This window comes from Accipiter gentilis, chromosome 9 (genome assembly GCF_929443795.1).
Source record: "Accipiter gentilis chromosome 9, bAccGen1.1, whole genome shotgun sequence".
NCBI classification, from domain to species: domain Eukaryota; kingdom Metazoa; phylum Chordata; class Aves; order Accipitriformes; family Accipitridae; genus Astur; species Astur gentilis.
In genome coordinates this window covers 34,836,345-34,857,642 of record NC_064888.1, presented here as the reverse complement: position 1 = coordinate 34,857,642, position 21,298 = coordinate 34,836,345, and the positions used below count along the sequence as shown (strand labels likewise).

Sequence of the window (21,298 nt, the reverse complement as noted above, 5' to 3'; positions counted from 1 at the left end):
GGCAACAAGGAAGTTAATAATTGTTAATCCCATTGACAATAATTAGTGCCCAACAAAGTAAAATTAAAATCTCTAGGCCTCTCCTCAACTAGTGAGAATCAGCAGACTCTGCTGAAGGCAGTAGAGTTGCAAGGATTTACACTACCTGAGGATCTGGTCATTTCTCTTTTTTTCAATCTGTTATTTTCCATGGTTTGATTTGGGGGAGGGTTGTTCTTTCATTGTGTTCCTTCAAGGGGCTCTTTCAGCTCAATAAGCTTTTAGTTTTGTTTCTTGCTTTCTGTGAATGTGGTTTTACTTTTATTTCTATTGGAGCACTCTCTGGCTGTGCCATCTCTTCTGTTGGGGAGAAGGTTATAGCTTATATCACCTACAAGAGCTCAAAAAGAGACAGTTGAGGAAGTTGAACATAGATTCTATTCTGGCACCACTGATTAATGTAGATAATTATAAACTGGAGATAATCAAAAACGGTTGCAAAGAAGTTGTTGCCATGAACTTTCAAGAAATGCTAATAGATCTCAATGTTACAACTCTTCAAGCATTCCGATCACCATTACTAATTTTACCCCTGAATTTTCTTAGATGATTTTTGTGTATATGCACTTTCAACTTTCCTATTTTGTCACTACATAGAAAAAAATCTCACTTCAAACTTAAAACATTGGGACCCTTAAAAATAGATACACTGCTCATTTCAGCATGCAGTTAATTCATAATCCTTGCAATTTCAACATTTCTTTGCTGTAAATACAAATCAATGCTCACACTCTTTCAAGTGGCATTTTCATTCTTTTTCTGTTGAGAAAATAGCTTCTTCAACAGATAAATCAGAAGAACTATTGGAAATCCATGCCTATTGTTTTTGGATTTCAAAGAATTACCTGGCATGTAGATTAGGTATGTATGTCAATTATTGGTACAAAAGGCTAAGTAGGATTATAAACACTGTAGACAAAGGGGTGGGTATGGTTCTTCTCAGATATGTCACATAAGACATTGTAAGATTCCATGATTTTCTGAAAAGAAACACTGCAGAAGCTTCAGAGAGAGACCATCAAATAATTCTAAATCTCATAGTGAAAAAGTTATGGCTGTTAATGTATTAACACTATCAAATGGAAGGATTTGGTAGTGATTTATTCAGTGTCTATGTACCTGTGTGGTAACAGAAGGTTCTCCCACATAGCAGGCAAAGATACAGTAAGATCCTATGTTACACTTAAATTAGATAAAAATCATCTTTATTTCTATGACTTGTTTAAGGTGAAGATAAGTAGCTACTGAAACAGCTTAGGAAAAGCTTTTGTCTTCCCATTAATGCAAAATATTGAAAGGTACAAAAGGTCAAAAGGCCTGAAGACCTTTTTAATTTTTCCAGCATGTTAAGTGATCAACGAAGTGCTCACAAAACGTTAGATGAACAAATGTTCATAATGTTCCCTAAGTCAGAGCAAGCTCTGGCTTGTCCTCTAAAAGGAATATGATGGAAGATAGTTCTTAATAAGATATACTCTGAAAGTACATATAGTGTGTATATACGTATATGTACCAACCATGCACATGAACTTAAAGAAAGACAAGATGATAGGGACTGGTAATATTTTTGTTAAATGAACCTCTCTACTATTACAACTTGTAGGTGTAAGTGTTCTCATAGGAAGGGATAATACAGCTTGTTCAGTATATAATTCGAGGGGGTTGTGTGTTTTTTCTGTTTTAGCATTTGAGTAGTGTTGAGTGAAGTCCAGTTGCACTATATTGTTTGTCCTCTCCACTACTTCATGTTCATAAATAGATATTTTGTTATCAACTGATGAGGTTAATCTGGGTTTCCCACATGGTTCTTCATTTATCCTCCTTGCATACCACGTTTGTCCAAGTACCCCCTTTTTATGTCTGTGTGGCAGAAAAAGGAGATTATTCTGGCACTGGCTGCATCTAATGCAACTCCTTGATATTCTTATCCATAGGGGTTTGTTTGCCCTGGGTATTCTAGGTGTTTGTTTTCAGTTTAAAGAACTGCATTATTTTAGCTTGAGAGTAGCATTTGTGTGTCTACTAGGGAATTGGACCCTTGTGAATATATCAGAAAGGAGAACCAGAGCACTGTCTGGGATTAATTAGATGTGATAGATACATTTGCAGTGATGCAAAGAAGAGGCATCCTTTTTACTTGGTCAGCCTTTCTCAAAGCCACTTGGACTTTTAGCAGGAAGGTGAACTTGGTGTAAGTTTGTAAGAAAGACTTCATAAAGCTATAGTTCAGGGGGTTTTTTCCTTTAGGAGTCAGATAATATGGATCATGCCAAACATAATTTCCAAACAGCATAATGATAATGAAAGTGGCATATGACACGTTACGTCTGTGTTATTTTGTATCATCAAGCCACAAAAATAGACATTTAGACCACTTTCAGTGTGTTTTCATACAACATAATGCTTAAACAAGCGTAATGCTCAAGCCTTGTAGACCAGGCCAAATGTAAAGAACTTGGAGGAGTGAAAGGGCTAAATATGCCTCAGAAGGTCTTAATCAGAGTTTGTTGATGTAACATATATGTTGAACGAGCTGGAAGAGGGTGTAATATGCATCAGCTCAAGACTTCATTTAATCTCCATTGAATTTGGTATTGTCTCAATAAAGCACTGTCTCTTCTATGAAAGAATCAAAACAAGTCCATGAACGAAAGAAACCCTGACCCTGCTGAAATCGGAGACAAAACTCTCATTGAGAGCCAGGATTGCATCTCACATGCCTAGAATTTTTCAGAGGCATTCAAGAATATTGCAAAGCCCCTGTAAGACTTCTGCGTAAAAAGAGCTCCGAAGTAATGTGTATTCGTCTGCTCACAGACCTTCCTATAAGGAGTCTACCCACCTTCATAGTGATTTTGGGCCTTGGTTTTCACAGGTTCCTGCTTTCTTTCCCTGAGGCAGGTCTCTGAAATCAAATGCTCTCTGTGTGTGATCACTATTTCCAGGGTTTTGTGGATGCAGCTGAAAGCTCTGCTCTGGAAAACAGACGTGCTTTGGCTGTTTCATGACTTTCAGTTTTGTGTGGGAAATAAGGGCTACACATCTGGACAAGATGATGAATGATATCATTCAGAACAAAACCTTAATAGGACTTAGGGTTTCAGGTGGTGTTGAGCTCTTTTTCCTACATGTATTCAGAAAAAGAGCAACTAAATTGCAAGTTGGCAGAAGGCTCAGTGTTGGTTGCAAGTTGACAGAAGGCTCAGTGTTGATTGCATATGGGTTTTTTGGCCTGATCCTGTGAACTTACCTTGTGAATCACACAGTGAGCCCAGTGGTGAACACTTCAGAAGGCAGCAGGAACCTGCATTACACCGTGCTGTGTATAGGCAAGCAATTATATTCCTGACTGCTAGGGGAACCTGCTTAACAAATCAAGCTATAGAAAATGGGAACTACCTGGTGGAGCAAACAGAATGAAAGAAAAAAAGGCTCTGAATTTCACTTCTGAGGCTGCTGTGTTCAAGTGATTGATTTTTATATTAAACTTACTCCGTTATCTATTAAAATCCCCCACCCACCTACACACATGCATTCAACTTCATGCCAGGGGGGTGGGAACCAGTTTTTCCTACAGTGTTGGTGAACTGGACTACTTGCTGCTTTGTGGAGTTAACACTAGTTATGGCATATCTGAGATACTAAGAGAGACTTTCCTGTGCAGGCACAGCAAGGAACCCCAATTCAGAGCACGCACAGCCGCTACTTTTATGTAAAGCTGCAAGCAGGCTGGCCAGGAGGCCCTGGGAGGCAGGTGCAGGCAGTCTAGCAGCTCTGCTTTCCTGTGTGCATATGCACATTCTACAGATGTTGGCACTGCTTTCATAAAATGTGGGTGATTTTACAGCTGCATCTGAAGCACTTAAGCCTTGTTACAAGAGTGGGTTCCTCAGGGATGGTCTAATGAGAATCTAAGTAGATGTACCATTCCCTCCCACAGTGGTTGGAGGTAATGAGACTGCCATCCTAGAAAGTGTAAAGGAGAGTCATTTGTCAGTACTAGTAGGAGTCATTACGGAGAGACTGCACAGGAACCCCAGGAAATACAAGCCAATGGATAAAGCAACGTGCAGGATTATACCACGCTAATTGCCTGCCTGGTACTGTATGCATTGTACAACATTACCAGTTCTCTCTAAACAAAATATCTATGTACAGATACAAGATGAGCAAGCATACATTTATGGGTGTGAGCATACTTAGTTGTGTCTAGTTGAGATAAAGAGGGGGCTATAAGAAGGATTTCTTCCCTGTATTTGTAGTGTTGGTGATAGAGGCATTGTAAATTGAACACACCCACATTTTGACTACCAGTTCCCAACAGGTAAAATGTATTTGTGACTCCTCTGTTGTGACAAGTCCACAGGTCAATAAATCCCTTTTGATTCTTCCCTTTCATTGAATATGCTAATTGCTAATGGAAGCAGAAAGGCAGAATGACATGTCTTTATAAAGGCTATAAATTTTAGAATTAACTATATCTTGAGGCCATCTCAATATTGATATTTTTTTCCCTATAAAACAATGATTTTGCTGAAAAGTAACTTATAGTTTCTCAATAGAAGCAAAAGACATAAGTAAAATCAGCTTAACCAAGTTAGGTATTTCACCATCACAGTATCTCAAAAGCTGGACAAGTAGAACTCAATATTGGAATTGCCAGGTAAAGGACCATAGATTGAGATATGACAATATTGTTTTAAATAATTGTTCACACTGCTTTTCAGAGTTAGTAAACCTAGCAATTATGTTACTTGGCCAGAAGCTCAGCATTGCTGTACCCAAAATAAAAAAACATCATCAACTCATGTGGCTGAAAGAACATCATGTCATTTAGGGCTGAACTATCCAAGTGGTAAATGAATTTTGCACATGCATTCTTCTGGACAAATTTTTTACAGCCAAGCCCCCTGAACTGTGCATGTAATTTTTAAAACATATATGCAGAAGGATTAACTTGTGTACTGGCAGAGGCCTCTGTGGCACATCTCTCTCAGTGAGGTTTGTACAGAGCTTTTTGTTTTTTCTCCCTTTTGGTGCCTTTTAGATTGACAGATGACCATTCAAGTAAAAGAGGAACTTTTGTGTAAAGACAACTTCCTTTTTCCTTCCCTCTCAGCCTACCTCCACCCCTCTGCCCCAAATATATAAATAAGAAGCGTGCTGAGTCCAAGGCTTTGGGTCCTCTAATGGGACATAGGAAACCTGCAGCTGAAAGGAGGCCTGCAGTTTCTTTTTCGTTGTGTTTTATAGCTCTCCTGTTCTTGTGTCATCCCTGTCCCCCCATTTTTTTTCCTTACTCTGTTAATCAGCTTTTCTAGGGTTTTTTAAGCCATTCCGCATACCTGAAAAATGGAAGGGGTTTGATGCTCCCCTACTTCTCACCATTGTGGTCACCCACACCCATGTAAAATAAGCACCCATGTGGACGGTTTTTGCTTGCATGAGTTCGCACTAGTGTGAAGAATGGCACAGAGTAAAAGGCAGCAACATTATTTTATGGTACACACAGAGTCATGTGTTTGGATATCTGGCTGTTAAGCCTTGATACTTGGGGATCAACCAGCATGATTCTGCAACAACCCTCTTGCCCTGACAGACATGGGAACTTTCAGGGCTGTTGGATTGCTGTGGGGGATTGTTAGGAGGCAAAGAAATAGTCCTAGTAAGAGCGATCCTACAAATGGAACAAACAGTGTGCACAAAATGGAACTTAAGTTTTTAGACATTAGATTCAGATTTGCTGAATCAGCAGTGGTGAAGTATTGTCACCAGAGCCAAATTTGGCATTGACAGAGATTTGGGGTGGCATCAACGATATGGGCTCAGCCACCAGATGGGCTGCATTACTTTACAAATGATTTTGCCATAAAAAAAATTTCCTACCAGAGAGCTAAACCAATGAAAGAGTGTAAGGAACAGTTTTGCCTTTTGATATGGGCCAAGTGACCTAACAGCTGTTTTCCATCTCTAGCTTCTGTTTGCTTTTGGTTTAGGGAACTGTAGTAACTGCCAGCATCTGCTTCTATCTGCTTGGGAGTTGGTTTCATCTTGGGTTTGCATATCAACTGCTGTACTTTGTGTCTGCAACTTTTAACTTCAAATATGAGTCTCCGTACTAAATCATTGCCAAGTAACCTTCCATTCTTCTTTTCCACACTGCCCATCTAATCACCAGCTACGAGCACACAGCTCCTGCCTGCATGCCGTCAGAATGAGTCTGAGCTGCTTAAACCTCAACTCCAGCCTGAACGTGAATTTTTGTCTCTGCAGGAGTATCAGGGGAAAAAAAGTCACCAGAGCTACCAGTTCTCGTTATTGTTTGTATTTATATTTTTGGTTCAACTTCTTTTCTCCCTGGACGTTTTGATTCCACCAGTTTTGTTTGGGTTTGATTGGGCTTGCTTTTTTTTATTGCTCTCCCTCTTCTCATTTTGTTTTCTCCATTCTTTCATTGGAGGCAATGAGCCGTCCAGCGGTCGGAACTCCCCTGTCCCCTATCGGCCCGACAGCCGCCCTCTCACTCCAACTTACGCTCAGGCCCCTAAACATTTCCATGTTCCAGGTAGGAGCTGGCACTGTATGTGTCTTCGTGTCCTGTCACAGTGTAGAATGTAGCCTTTGTAACTTCTGTCTTGTCTCCATTGTTTCACGCTGTTTACCATGGGGTGCACCCTCAGGGTTTGGAACTGTTCCTGGGCTTGCTGAGAGGAGTAGTGCATTAAGAAATGTGGGGGGGGGGGGGGGTTCATTGTGATTTTTACCTATTCTGTTGTTCAGGTATTTCACTGTTAGAATGCCTTGGTTTTCAGGGTCTGTCGGTGGCCTGTGAGCTGGATATGAGCTATGCAGGGCTTGATTTTTCTCCCAGTTGCACCAGCTGAGCACGAGCATAACTGCTAACTTTGGAGGAGTTGGTTTTGAGTCACATGCGGAAAAGAGTTGACCAGTGAGCCATTACATATGTTTTTCATTCAGGTTGCTGTAACTTGTTTCAGTCTTGAACCCAACAGTTCTAGTTTAGTGTTTCCTTTTTTTTTTAAAGCAGATGAGGATGTTTCTTTACTTATTTTGTGCAATGACTTGGTGTCCTCAGAGAGATCTGCAGATCCACAAGGATATGTATGCCTTAGGATGCCTTTTCTATAAAGGGCAGGCTTTGTTTTGAAGTGAGCGGCACAGTTCTTCCAGCCTCTGAGAAGATCATCTGTCTTGGATTTTGATGGGATGAGGGTAGGGTTTGTCCCTAGCGCTGTGGACATGCATCTTCTAACTGCATCAGTGCTAGCTGAAAGCTTGTTGTACCCAGTTATTCTTCAGGTCCCTTTCAGTCTAGTATCCCTTCACACTGCCAGAGGTTACTGCTCTTCCTCCTTTCCTCAGATCTGGCAGATAAACTGTTTGTGGGAACTTCCCTTTAAATAAGCGTGACCTGGCTTGGCTAAAGTAGGCTGTTTTAACTGCTTAAGCTAACCTGGCTCACTTTGACTTGCGTAAGCTAAAGCTCACTTACTTGCATGAATAGCTCTGAGTAATAATCTCTAGCATGGTGGGAGAGCGGTCCTCTTCAGCTGGCGCAGTGCAGCCACAGAAGGAGCTGTGTTGCTGTCCTCCTTAGAGCTTTCTGGTGTAGATGTGCGCAGAAGTACTGCATGACTACCCTTGCAATGTTTATACCTGTTTGCTGGTCAAGTAGCCATAACAGATTGCTAACAAGACACCTCAGTGTCTTTGTGTGCAATGAATTTGCCTGTTTAGTCAAGGATGTAGGGTTCTGCAGAGTAAGATTTGCCTCTGTTTCAATAGAGTTTTAAAGTTAGCTTTCCTTTATGCCAAAGGCTAAGTTGTCTCCTGTAGCACTTTAATTGGATCTGTGATAACAGCATGTATTTCTAAAATGCTTTTTCATCTTTCATTCTAATATAACTGGAAACTTTTTTCAGGCAGTATGAAGTAGCAAAATGGGTTTCTGACATAAATTTTCTAGTTCCCAGCAGCTCATTTTGGTCTTCTAATAAGATTTTGAAAGATTTTTGCACTGTAGCCCTGATTTTGGATTAACTTTTGTATTTGTAGCTGTGCCAAATACATGAAGTGTTGGGCCTGGGTGGGAGGATAGTTTAGAACAAACTGGTTCCTGTCTTAGATTATTATTTGTAAAAATATGGTATCTTTAGATATGTTGTAGATTTACTGCATTAGATTTCTGGGAAGTGCTTTTATTCTGATTTACATTGATAATGTGCAACGTGGTAGGCCTTACAAAAAAAGTCACAAAAAGAAATAAAATCTATCCTTGTGGTTTGAGAATTAGTAGTCTGTTAGTTAACAGTGCATAAAGCATCCCTTCGACTCACTGAAGTATAGCTGTTGTTGACTGTTCAAAGCAGTGTATTAGGCAGCCATTTTGTTCTCTGGATTTTTAAGTGAATTCTAGGCTCACTGCATTCTCCTCTGCTCGATCCAGCCAGTCAGATGGAAAGAAAATTGAGCTGTTATGACTGAAGCACAATTTTCCACAAAAGTTATTTGGGGTACTTTTCCCCAAATGGCTTGTATCTTCACCATTGAAATGTCTTGCTTGTTTGCATTTCTTCTCTAACTTTTATCCCACTGATAATCTTCTGAATGTTTAAAATTAATGGTTCATGACTTGGATGCATCCACATGTTACAGAATCAGCTCCAAAGGACTTCATACCACATGTCTTTGACTTTTCACTTGTTCTTATGTTTTCTTTTCTTTAAACAATCCGATTTTGTATAACACTAGAAATAGCTTTCTGGCTTTTTCTTGTGCTACATCCTTGATTTGGTCTGTCTGTTGTTTTAGTGTTGGAGTTATCTTTATCTACAACTGAGGTAGTTTTCATATTCCCATTTTTCTGTTTCTCAATTTCACAGATCAAGGTGTCAACATTTACAGAAAACCACCCATCTACAAACAACACGGTAAATGATCTTTCCCTTCTTATTTCAAAACTGGAGTGTCAACTAAATTAAAAGGCATGCAGACTAGTGAAAAGCATTCAAGTTTTTACTTTGTAAGCATAAAAAATTAGTAGTCCAAGCTTGAAACAGTTGTTATTGCATGTCCTGCTGAGTGTTTATGTTTTAAAGCATGTTGTTTCATTTGGATCATATGGTTTAAATCTTGGCCATGTTGATATTAATGGCAAAATTGCCATTAACTGGGATTTTGCTGTCTCTTTAGCATTATGATGCCTTCCTGTGTTTCACTTCTTTAAGTTTATGTTTTCAGAATACAGGTATTGATCATGATCAATGTTAAAATGGATTAACAACAGACTGTTCTCTGACAGGGACTTCATGGAATATCCTTATTTTAAACAGACAAAGTACAATAATTTATTTTAACAGCAAAGATGGAGATGTTATTATCAGACTGGAATTCCAAATGTACCTGTGGCTTTAAATAAGAATCTTTAATTGTTGAAGATAATACAGGTGACTTACCACTGGCAGGGCTAATTTGATTCTCAAGCCCTGTGATACCTCAGGTAGTACGCTGTACTTGTTTTTCCAGGTGTTAGGATTCTGAGTGGGACAGTAGTGTTAGTGCTCTAATCTTTTCGGTTTAGACGTCGTTATAGCAAGTCTGAAATGACGATGATGGCAGAAGCCCACTGCCTTGCCAGTCTTGAGTACTGCAGAGCAAGGTCCTCCTTATAACGGACTGTGTTCACTCTTCCCTTCTGCTGTGAACAGAAAACTTTGAATAGGAGATGATTTTTATGTAATGGGGTGAAAGAAGGATGACTGCTTTTTAAAGACTGAGTTTGCATCCCTTTGCAGACCCTTTATCCAGTGAAATGTATTTAGGGTTAAGTCGCAAATTAGCAGTACTACAGGGTTTAGATGAAGGGTTGGCTGAGAGCCACTGAGCTGAGATGATTAGGAAAGCCCAGGAAGTCCATTCTCTAGTCAGGAACAAGCATTGCAAATAACACTGCTGTGGTATTACGTAAGGGTTTTTTCCTCTTTTTATTTATAAGTTTCAAACCATATGCTAATTTTGGGAAAAGTCTTAACATTATTTTTGTTTATTTTTATGGTTTTAATGTATGTCCTCACCTCCCATTAACATGTGAATGTTTAACCACTGACATCACCAATTCTAATACGTAAGTACTGTTTGAAGTCATGCTTTTGTAAACTCTGACCAGCTTCCTCTGTACCTGCAATTATGCTTAGAGTTTCCCAGTCATAAAATGCTCAGAATTCCCAATGATACCTAATACTGATGTTCCTAAACTACCCTGAACGTGTTGGATGAGCAACACAGTGCTTCACTTTGTTAACAGAAGTCTTTCTGTTTAAAAAAAAGAGAAAAGGGAAAAAAAAGTCCAGAATCCTTCCTTCTGATGCAATAGCTTCATATAAGAGAAGGTGATCTGAGCTAGCAGTTTGCAGATAAGAGGTAGTTAAGGCTGGTTTTAACGTAAATTGAATCCTATTGGAATTATTTTTTTTTTATGTCAAGAAGTGAAAGCCATAATGCACATCCTCACATGCTTTTAAGAGACTTTGGCTTAGACTGGAATCTTAAGTGGATGCCCCACTGATGAGATATTTTATTGGTGAGGTTCATTTCATTGCAAGTGCCTTTCCCTGCCAAGTTGATCTGAATGGAGTTTAGTATTTATTAATAAATTCACATCTGCTTTTACTACTACTGCATGCTAATAAGCAAGGGCATGCAGCAGAAAAAATCCACCGGTTAAATAAATATATTTGTTTCAGATTTATTTTTTTGTTTGTTTTGCAGCTTTTCACAGAAACATAGGAAATAATTAGCATCAGTAGAGTTAAAATTAGTGTTGTTCTTTTGACGCATTTGTTTTCTTGCCCTAGAGGGAAGGCAGATCAGTACATATATCTGGTTTCATCTTCATTAATAATCAGCTGTCCTGAGGAGATATTGGCAAATACTGTTAAGACTGAATTTTCTCACTCTTGCCTAATCATTCTAACACTGTGCAACCCTAGTGAAATCCAAAGGTGATTTGAGGTTATTTTGGGGGTGGGGATGAGGGAAGATAGGAGGGTTTGATTCCAATCTATTGGCAAGAGAAAGACATTACTTTCCTTCAAACTGCAGTTAGAAAAGCAAAACATGAAAATGTTTGCTTTTGAAAATTAACTTCTTGTAAAATATAAAATTTTGCCAAAATAAGGACAGCCTTTATACTGATACAAATTATTACATAGCTAAGTTCCCTGATTGCCATCTAGATGCAGCTGCTTTGGCAGCACAGAGCAAGTCCTCCGAGGATATCATCAAGTCCTCCAAGTTCCCAGCAGCTCATGCACCAGCACCCAACGAGATACCAAAGATTGAGACGGACCACTGGCCAGGTCCTCCCTCCCTTGCGGCCATAGGTATGCAAAAAAAAAAAAGATACAAGCGATGCGGCTTAAAAGGTACTGGTAACCAAAGTAGATTAATACTGGAGGTGTAAAGGGGTAGTGAAGATTGTGTCCACTCCAGGTGTTTACCACAAAGTGCAGTTCTTCTGGTGATACCTCTGAGTGTCTGTGAATTTAAAACTCTTGAATAGCACTGAGTGAAGAGGTTTTGCTAAAGGACTGATCACACTGATACTAACCCATAGACACATTATGTGAACTGCCATGCAGTAGCTTAAAAAACGTGGTGTGTCACACAAGCCTGACTTCTTTCAGTCATTGTCTATTTAATCCTTTAGTCCTAAGCTAATAGCAAATATTCCACAGAAAATATGATTGCTTCCAACAAGAAGCAATGACTGAAGTGGAACAATTAATGGACTAAAAAAGTCCTGATTTTCAGAGTTACTGTTTCTACAGACTGTATTTTTCTTCTGTGTTGTAGCACTACAGGTATCTTATTTTCTTTTCTTTAAATCATGTGCATCATCATTTTAAAATTTTTTTTTGGTTTTGTACTTTTTTCTCTCTGTTAATTTTTTATGACCCCTTGTCGTGGTTTAGCATAAAATAAGCTATCTAACCTAGTTCCTTTATGAAGTCATGTCTGAAACACTGAACGTGTTGCCTGTTTCAGGTTTCTCTGAAGGAGTGTATGGTTTTCATCGCAATGGGATTTTCATAGAAGTGCTAAGAGAGGAGACAGAGGGTGGGAGAGCTCGATGACCAACTGAAGGGGCTGCTTACGCAGCGGCAATTTTTTGAAGATGTCCTTTATATAGGGTTGCAACCTGACAAACATTACAGTCATGGTGATAACATCTGCATACTTGAAAGTCTCCTGACAATTCTTGTGCGAACTACAGCATTATTATGTTGTATGTCTGAGGTAGAGCCTTTGTTGGAAATTTTGGCTCTCAGCTCAGTCTCTAGGCAGTGTATGACAACTTTTAATTGTTTCCAGTAAAACTACTTTGTATATTGGCTATCAGGTGATTTTGTTAGTGAAACTAAACAGGACTGGTTGGACACTATAAAGATAAAAATGTGCTCATGTAAGTATTTTATTCAGAAATAAGAAGGTATCATACAAGATTGATCTCTAAAAAACAAACCCACAAGCCCCAGGTTTTTCAGCTTCTTGTCTGATTTTCTGAGTGTGATATTTTGCTTACAGAGCTAGAATGAGCTCAACTGTCAAAAAAAAAGAGTATTACTGCCGCTGTATTGAAAAGTCTTGCAAAAGCCTGAGACACCAAAAAAAAAATTTAAATACAAACAAATAATTTCTCCATAACCTTTTGTCTCTCTCCATATTAGCATCAATTTAACACTGCTGGACAAAACATTTAATTGATATAAACTTTTCTGATACTTTAGTTGCACAATTTAGTTTTCATTCAAATAAAACACTCAGTTTGTCTAGCATAGAGTTGGTGAATAACTATATCAGAATATAGCCTGTGCGGAAAAAAATACAACTGCTGTCTAAATGCTTGCAGCAATATCATATTCTGTGCACTCATGGAAGTGTCTTGGTGTCCAAATTGGACTATTTCTTAAGAATATTCAAGAAAATAAAGATTATTGAATAAAAAGTAAGGAACTAAAATGTAGAAAACCTATGTCTTAATTAACTCAACTTTATCCAATGGATCAAATCAGTTTGCTTCATTTTAGACTAAAAATAAGGCCTTGTTTATTCCAAATATGAGAGCCCATTTAGGAGATTAATGTAGTTTAATTTTCCATTTGAAATATTAATTCAGATTTACTTTTCCAAGTCTAGATAGAAGTACAAATGTAAATCAGACTTTATGTTTCCAGCCACTGATACAGTTACTGGTGCCATGAAACCCCATGGTTCCAGAACTAGCAGTCTGAGCTCCTTTTTTCTATTACATTGATTCATGTCTTTTGTGTCCAGGACTGTTTCTTGGTTTGGAACTCACGTGCGGTTCAACTTCTTAATGTTATAAGAAGCCTGATAGCCATAGGGCAGGCTATCTGAGTGAGTTTTATTAAGAGTGAGTTTTGAAAAAGTCTTTTGAGTCTGTAAGAGAATACTGCTTTGTTTATACAGTAAATCAAACTGACCAGTACTTTGAACTAGCATTGAAATCTTCAAGCTGCAGTTGAACTGATACACAAAGCTCTCTCTGTACTGTGATTTTATGGAAGCAGGAGCTGACATGAGACGCAGATCAAGTGGAAGAGAGGAAGATGATGAGGAGCTACAGAGACGCCGGCAGCTGCAGGAGGAGCAGCTCATGAAGGTGGTTATAAGCTTGTCTTCATGCTGTTTCTGAACACCACCCAAAAAGTGCCCCTTTGTTTTCTGCAAGCAATTTCTATTACAGCCCCGATCAGCTTTATTTTATTGATATATTTTTTTTTAATTGCCATTTAATAGCTCAACTCTGGTCTGGGACAACTGATATTGAAAGAAGAGATGGAAAAGGAGAGTCGCGATAGGTCAGCCCTTTCTGCCAGTCGTTACGATTCTCCAGGTAATACATGTAGGGCAGTAAAGCTAATAATGAACAGTGGATAATGAACAACATATATACACATATCAAGCGGTCTCCCAGAAGAGACCACTGGAAAGACTGCTTCATATGTGTATCTGTGGTATTCTCCCCTCAAAGAGTGGCCTAATTTATTAGCTGGTTTTGGTGACAGGAGGAGTGTTGTGGTTGTTTTTTAATTAGAAGAAATATGAGGTCGAGAATTTTCAGGCAATTTTGAGGAGAGAGATTTTCTAATATAGATAAGCAGTGAGGTAAAATATTCGGTGACTATCACATCACACACATGCTAATAGGCTGGGTTATTAAATTACAATAACACATTTTGCTTAAACTGGTGGTTCCTATCACTGTTTAATCTCTCCTCCCAGGGACAGAAAATCAGCAACATTTACCAATGGGGCTGCATATTCCGAACACAGCCAGTGTTTCAGCCTTGGCTGACATTTTGATTGGGTATATTCCGTTCCAAAGCAAAAGCACAAAAGTCAACTTTGGTTAATTGGTGGCTCAGATTCTTGGCCTCATTGCGGATTTTGATATACATCTGTGGCCTTCTCGGATCTCCAGAGAATGGTTTGGGGGTTTTATTTCACTGTCTTCATCCACCTGCCATTGTAGCACAGCAACTGTACTTTAAGCCAAGAAGGGACAAGATGAGTCTCTTTGGAGTCATCCACTGGAGTAGCTGCCAAGCAAACTAAGATTTCCTTGTGTTCCCTGTTGCATAAGTATGTTGCCTCTATTTATGGTCTTGGAGAGAATGTCTGTGGCTCTCCCTAACTATCTGTAATTCTTATGGGGCTGGAGTCTACCTGCTCAACTCAGAACTTATGATTTTTTTTATTAACCTTAGCACAGGTTGGAGAACTCCTTTATTGGAGATGTGTCCATCCCTCTTTGCAGTCGTAATCAGGGCGGTCATCAGTTGCCTTTTGTGGAATCAATGGTACCTTTCCCAAAGCTGCTTATTGCTGGCAACATCAGTGCCTCAAGTTCTACATTCCATGCCCTTCCGTCATAAAAATAACATTTAAAAAAACAAAAATTGCATTCCTATATGGAGGATCTTGTCAGAAGGAGCTGTATTAACTCTAGAGGTGCTACTGATCATTATGCTGACAGTCCTTCTATTTATCCACCTTTTTATCTGTATTTGAAAACACACCCCTGACATTCCCACATTGTCTTTGTCTTGCTCATGCAATGTCTGAGGTTGGTGCAAATACTAAGTTCAGTGCCCCTACATACCTTATTTCATTTTCATTTCAGATGAAAGCAGGGGTCACAGAGCTCTGTTGAATCATGTCGTGTTCTCAGAAGTGTCACATGTGCAGGATAACTATAATTTCGGATCAGAATGCCAAATTCTTAAACTTGTTTGAATTCACTCAGCACTGCCCATTCTGATCATTCTCCTGTTGAAGTCAGTACCAAAACATCTGTCAATTACAGTGTTACAGGACTAAAACTAATAGCCTTTTCTCCTTTGTAGAAAAAAAATAGCAAACTGAAACATGTAAATACAGAGAGGATGTAGTATGCTAGTCGTATGTATCTTGGCTTGTGCTGCAGCAGAAGCTGGGAGCATGAGTGCAATAATAGTTGCAATAGAAAGAATAGAAAGGAAATTCATGAAAGGTTCAGAGGGTATAATGATACATAAACCATGTGTGCCACTTATGAGAGTGGAATTGAATGGACCTGCATGGGAGAATTAACAGGGAACCTCTCCAGTCAAATACTGCTGATCTTAGATTCTCCTTGTCCTTTACCTTGGTCCCATTATAAGATGCACAGCAATACTTTATCTAGCTAAGGACTAAAAAGTTATTTTGCTCTTTTTTCTGATCCTTGAGTGTTACCTTCAACTCAGTGGAGACCACTTTGATTTTGAGCCTGGCAAAATCACAGTATCCTTTCTTGATGACCTACCACCATGGCATGATAAAGCTGCATGTAACTTTCAGAATGTGTGGAAGGGTGTGATGTGTTTGGGGCTGAGATGTTAGTTTCTTAAAGTCAGCGTGTCTTGGTTATGTATATGCTTAGTTCTTTAAATTGTGTTTTTTATGCCAGTTGATTCCTCAAATGTTATTGTTTTTGAGTTTTCATGGGGGATGTTTCCAGTAAAAGATTTTTCCCTTCCTCATTCAACAGCACATGCTTCAGCCTCCAAAACCTCTTCTCTCCCTGGCTATGGAAAAAATGGACTTCACAGGGTAAGGAGATGGTGATTTTGAGAAGCAAAAGTGAATTTAATTATCCATGGTATTTATTTCCATATTAACTGTATTGAATTTTCAGTTTGATCAAGGTTTTTTATAAGACCATCTGAAGTCAGACAAAACTTAATTTCCCTTCCCACAAACTATATTGTTAAAAAGGCAATTAAAGCAATGCAAGAAACATTATGAAAATTGAGGGGGAAATAAAAGGCTTAAAGGAATTGATTTCTCCCCATATACCAACCTGCTTGTGAAGTCATGAAATGTGAATTTATGTGCATGTCCCTCTTTTCCTGTTACAGCCGGTGTCTACAGATTTTGGTCAGTACAACAGCTATGGGGATGTGAGTGGTGGTGTTAGAGGTAAGGCTAACTTTACCTAAAAGAGGAGCCTTTTTAGATGCCACTTCATTGCTGAACATGTTTGATTATTTCTGCTGTTTTATTTTAAGGTTGTGGATGTGGTTACTTTGCATTTTCTCAGTACATTGTAGGTTCCTCTGGTAAACTCAACAATTAACTCAAACTCTGAAAATACCTATTAAAAAGGTTGGGTTTATTTTGATAAATCTGCTATGTGGAGCTGATCCTTGTTTATCCCAAGAGAGTGCTTTAGCATTGGTGCACATGGAAAGCAGGTAATGTGTATATTATCAGGAATGTGTACTGAGTTCTGTTATGGTGTTTTCTTTCTCTGAAAATTACCATCAACTGCACAGTCTGAAAGAATGTGCCACAGTGAAGAAAGGAGGATAATGCCTTCCAATTCCTGTTGCTGCTCATGATTTTCATTATGACTTTGAGCTAGGTATCAGTCATTGCCTAATAAAAACTGATAATTAATATTTATGAAAGTTATGAAACTTTGAGAGTTAATGTTTTGCAATGGTTTATGCTGAGAGAGAGGGAGGCTAGTTATCACCAAAGTGAGATTGATCCCAATCATCTTAGATACCCTATGATCAGGCATCTTCTGTTGCTGCTTGCATCTCTTTATAGGCTATGGAGGAATCTAGACAGCTACCTGATGGAGAGGTTAGGTGAGGTGAACCCTGCTCTACACATTTGAAATTTAGTTGACTATTTAATCATTTGATTGTGGTTTTGTTTTTCTTAATATTTCAAAAGTGACTTGATTTTCCTGAATGAGAAGACTGCTCAAAATGAAAAGGGCTGCAATATTTGGAGCGTTTGACTCTTTACAAAGTCCAAAAGTAGGAAGGTTGCTGGCCTTAGAGAATTGGGTGGGATTTTGAAAAGATCAGGTGAACTGGAAGACACAAGGATTATCTGGTAGATTGTGACAGATTCCTGTTCTTCCACACTCTAAAACTGATGAGATTTCTCTTTTGCTTTTCAGATTTCCAGGTAGAGTACAGATTTTCATCAATCAACTGACAACAGAACTAAAAGCATCTACTTTTCTTGTGGAAGTCTGAATTTCTGCTGCAGGGAAGGGTTTCTTAAGACAATAGCTTTGATTTTCCTGCATGTTTAAGCGTAACCACCAATGTAGATTCTTATCAACAAAGAAACAGGCACAGCCTCAGATTCTTCCTTGTTACCTCCCCAGAGCTGGGTTGAGACAGTTCACACCAGTTCTGTGACTTGCTCTGTAAAATCCACTGTCTGTTGATACATGAGTTATCTGTAATAGTCCTCTCTGGACAGCTGAGGGTGGGCTTATTTCCAGCCTCTCATACCGACCCCAGAGACAAAAAGTCTCTTCTGGAGGCAATTTTCTTCCATACCAGGAGCCTTAAACTCCTCATTTTTACTCTGAAATTTGCTCTCCAGACAAGATGGCTGATCAATAGTTTTCTACAGTGCTGCCATTACAGATGAGCCAGTAAGAGGTGTGCTTTCAAGTATAAACCCTTTTATTCCAAATCCTGTCTGCAGGGCTTTTTCCAGAATGATTTGAGTCTGGATGGCTCCTTAGCACAATCACAATATAAAATGGCAATTTAAGAAAGGATTTAATTGCTTGGGTAATTTTGTTAATGGTGTATCAAAATCATGATGATTGGAAAGAGAATAACATTATGGGAGGAGAGAGGAGTTGTCTATGTATTGTGCTCAAAATGTTCTATCATTAGGAAGAGTACCTGTGTCAAAACAGCACCTTTTTACCCTATGCCTGTTTGTAGTCATAATAAAAATGTCCCGTTGTAGAGACAAAAAAAAAGGATCTCAGCTGATACAGTAAGTGACAGGAAGGAAAGCCCAGAGGTGTTAAGAGTGCTTTGTATGCTGTTGGGTGGGATCTGAATTAATACTTCTGAGTATTCGTCCAGAGAAGAACCCTACTTAGTCACTGGAGTGGGAAAGGGCCCACCACTCTCTTGGGGTCCAGAGATCTACCTGGGAAGTGATGTTGGTAGGCTCAGTGGGGAGCTATCGCTAGCCTTAGCAGTGACAGAAGGCTGTGGTGGCAGAGAGGATCGAAGGATCCCTCCGCATGCCTCACAGAAGTAGTAAACAGTAGCCATGGCAATGATCTGTATGATAAGACTAAATATTAAGACTTGAAGGAAGTCTTAGAGCGAAGTCACCTTTGTTTTCACCGCTACTTGAGTGCCTTTACCCTCTGTGTGTGTAACCTGTGTGTCTGATGTATACCTGTATCTGATGCAGTCCCTTCCGGATGGTCATGTCCCTGGAATGAGAATGGACAGAGGAGTATCTATGCCTAACATGTTGGAGCCAAAGGCAAGTGCAGATGTTATTCACTTTCCTTCAAGACAGTGAAGATTTGACTGTGAAATGCAGATAAAATATGGGAAATATCTTAGTTCCCCTGTTTTTCTTTACCTCACCTCAGTCCCTGCTCCTTCTGTGCCAAACCTCTCCCTTTGTTCGGGACTTTGCCTGTTACAGATGTCAGTATTCAGGCAGGCTGAGGGCAGCCCAGGTGCGCTTCTTGGGTTAAGGAGGTTTTTCTAGAGACAAAATGAAAATACTGAAGATGCTCAATAGCTAGTTCTCTGTCAGGCTTTCACTAGCCAAAACAGGAGGCCAAACTTGATGGGAAGGTCTCAGATCTGTCAGGCTGGAAAAGTGATGCAGAATATTGTGGCTCGCAACATGCTGTTGAGGCTGTCTCAACTTAAAAATTAATGAAGTACATGGATGTTTGTTACAAATTGGAAGTTAGATACCTACATGTCTGTCTGGATCTGTTCTTTAGCTCTCAGCGCTGTTAGCCTGACACCTTTCAATAATGTTGAATTCCCTATGTAAGAAATTCCTCAGGAGATTTATTGGAAATAGAGGCAATGTCAGCTGAATATAATTTAAGATATAAATTAAAATGGGTTTGCAGCTATGTCTCAAGATGTCTGAGTCAAAAATGAACATAGTATATAGAGGGGATTCAATCAGGGCTGTGTTTTAAATCTGATAACTTTCTCTATTGCTGGTGAACCTTCCGAGAAATCATGATTTTGCCAAAGTTACAAAGATCAGCATTTCTGCAGTTAAGTGAGGAGCTCGTTTTGCAAACCAGATTACTACTTGTGCTTCCGAGTCACCTCCAGACAAACTGTACAAAGCAATAACCTTAGCTTTATGAGCTGAGACCCCAGTACAATACATATTAACAAGTGGGTTTTTATATTATATAAATAAGACCTTGGGGACATCCTCAACTCCTGAGGTACTACTTTTTATTCCAAATAATTTCTTTTACAGTGCAATAGAAATTCTTAAAGCCACTACTGCTGCTGCTGCACCTGGTGATTTGGAGTGTTATTTTGGGTGACAAATTCTGTCAGTATTACTAGTGATAAAATTTATGGGAATTTTTCCTGAGACAATAGGTCACTTTCAGTTGATGTTTATAAGGGTGATGCCAGACCTTCAGCATGTGTGAATTGGCAGTATTTTTATTCATGTCAATGGTCCAACACTAACTTAAACCTGATAAAGTAAAAGAAGCCAACTCATAGTCAGCATGAAACACGTGAAAATCAGTAAACTTAAGAATGACCAAATCTTACCAAACAGTTCTCCAGAAAGGACAGAATTTGTGCATCCTGCCACCCCAGATTGAGACATGCCTTGTTGTGAATATCTAAATATAAAATGTACTTATGACCGTAGATTTTGACTTAAATTTTGCCTGTTTAACTATGAAAAGTTACATTTTAGTTTCCTATAATGCTGTATATGGTAGCCATTTCCAGTATCAAACATAAACAATGTAATTCAAAGTATAGGCTTAATTGTACAATTGTGACAATGTCAGAATCTCCTAAGAATCTTATCTTACAATTGGTATGTAAGCACACGTTATTTAAATTATTATTACTTATAATAAACTCAGTGGTGTGTTCATTGATGCCTGAATCTTATTTATTATATGTCTGAAAAGTTCATTGGGATAATTGTTGACAATGGAGTAAGCTTAATTGCCTAGTACTGCACAAAAGTTGATTAGGTTCAATTTCTTCTGATGTTAAAACAATTGAATTAGTAGCATTTGATAATAGGTCAACTATCTCTCGAGGAGAGTTTTGGTGTCTCGCTCTTGTTCCCAGTGGGCAAGTAAAACAAGACCCGTAAATAACAGTAAAGACTGAGCCAGTTGCCACTGAAGTCTGCAGAAAAACTTCGTTGACTTCAGTAGGGGTTGGACAAGGACCTCACTGGGAATGCTGTTTTCCTACTCGGCAGAGACATGCAATGAGAAGGGCTACAGAGGGGCTCTGTCAGAATGTGAGCTCTCCTAAGTCATTCCAGGCATTTATGGAGGTGTCTGCCCAAGGAAAAAAATCCTAAACCAGAGTTTTATTTGCCAGGGATGATTACAGAAACTGATTTTAAGGCACATGGTTTTCTGAAATCCTTTCTAAGCAGCATTGTTTCTGCTGGATTAGACTGATTTGAGACCCACTCCCAGTAAACATTTTACTTCAAACAAAGAACCTGTACACGTAAAACAAAAGTAAAATCATTTATGCTTTCAGGAATAGATTATTGGCCAATAACTGATACGTTTAAGTTCTGGACATTCTTTGCAATGTGAAGGGAAATCAAGGGAAACATTAATGGGAAATGTGCTAGAGGCATA

The 21,298-nt window shown here is 39.0% G+C and overlaps 1 protein-coding gene across 10 annotated transcripts in view; it reads left to right on the top strand.

Moving 5' to 3' along the window:
- ABLIM1 (actin binding LIM protein 1) overlaps window positions 1-21,298 on the top strand; it is a 209,405-nt gene that overhangs the window by 178,915 nt on the left and 9,192 nt on the right. For 5 of the 10 annotated variants that reach the window (XM_049811320.1, XM_049811321.1, XM_049811318.1 and 2 more), the window contains 8 exons: window positions 6,500-6,604; window positions 8,943-8,990; window positions 11,295-11,441; window positions 13,653-13,744; window positions 13,882-13,978; window positions 16,157-16,218; window positions 16,527-16,587; window positions 17,585-20,551. In XM_049811320.1, the coding sequence (XP_049667277.1) occupies window positions 6,500-6,604; window positions 8,943-8,990; window positions 11,295-11,441; window positions 13,653-13,744; window positions 13,882-13,978; window positions 16,157-16,218; window positions 16,527-16,587; window positions 17,585-17,622 (650 nt within the window). In that variant the 3' untranslated portion in view covers window positions 17,623-20,551. Of the gene's footprint in view, window positions 1-6,499; window positions 6,605-8,942; window positions 8,991-11,294; window positions 11,442-13,652; window positions 13,745-13,881; window positions 13,979-16,156; window positions 16,219-16,526; window positions 16,588-17,584; window positions 20,552-21,298 lie in introns of those variants that run through there. The other 5 variants (XM_049811324.1, XM_049811323.1, XM_049811315.1 and 2 more) reach the window with 4 other exon arrangements.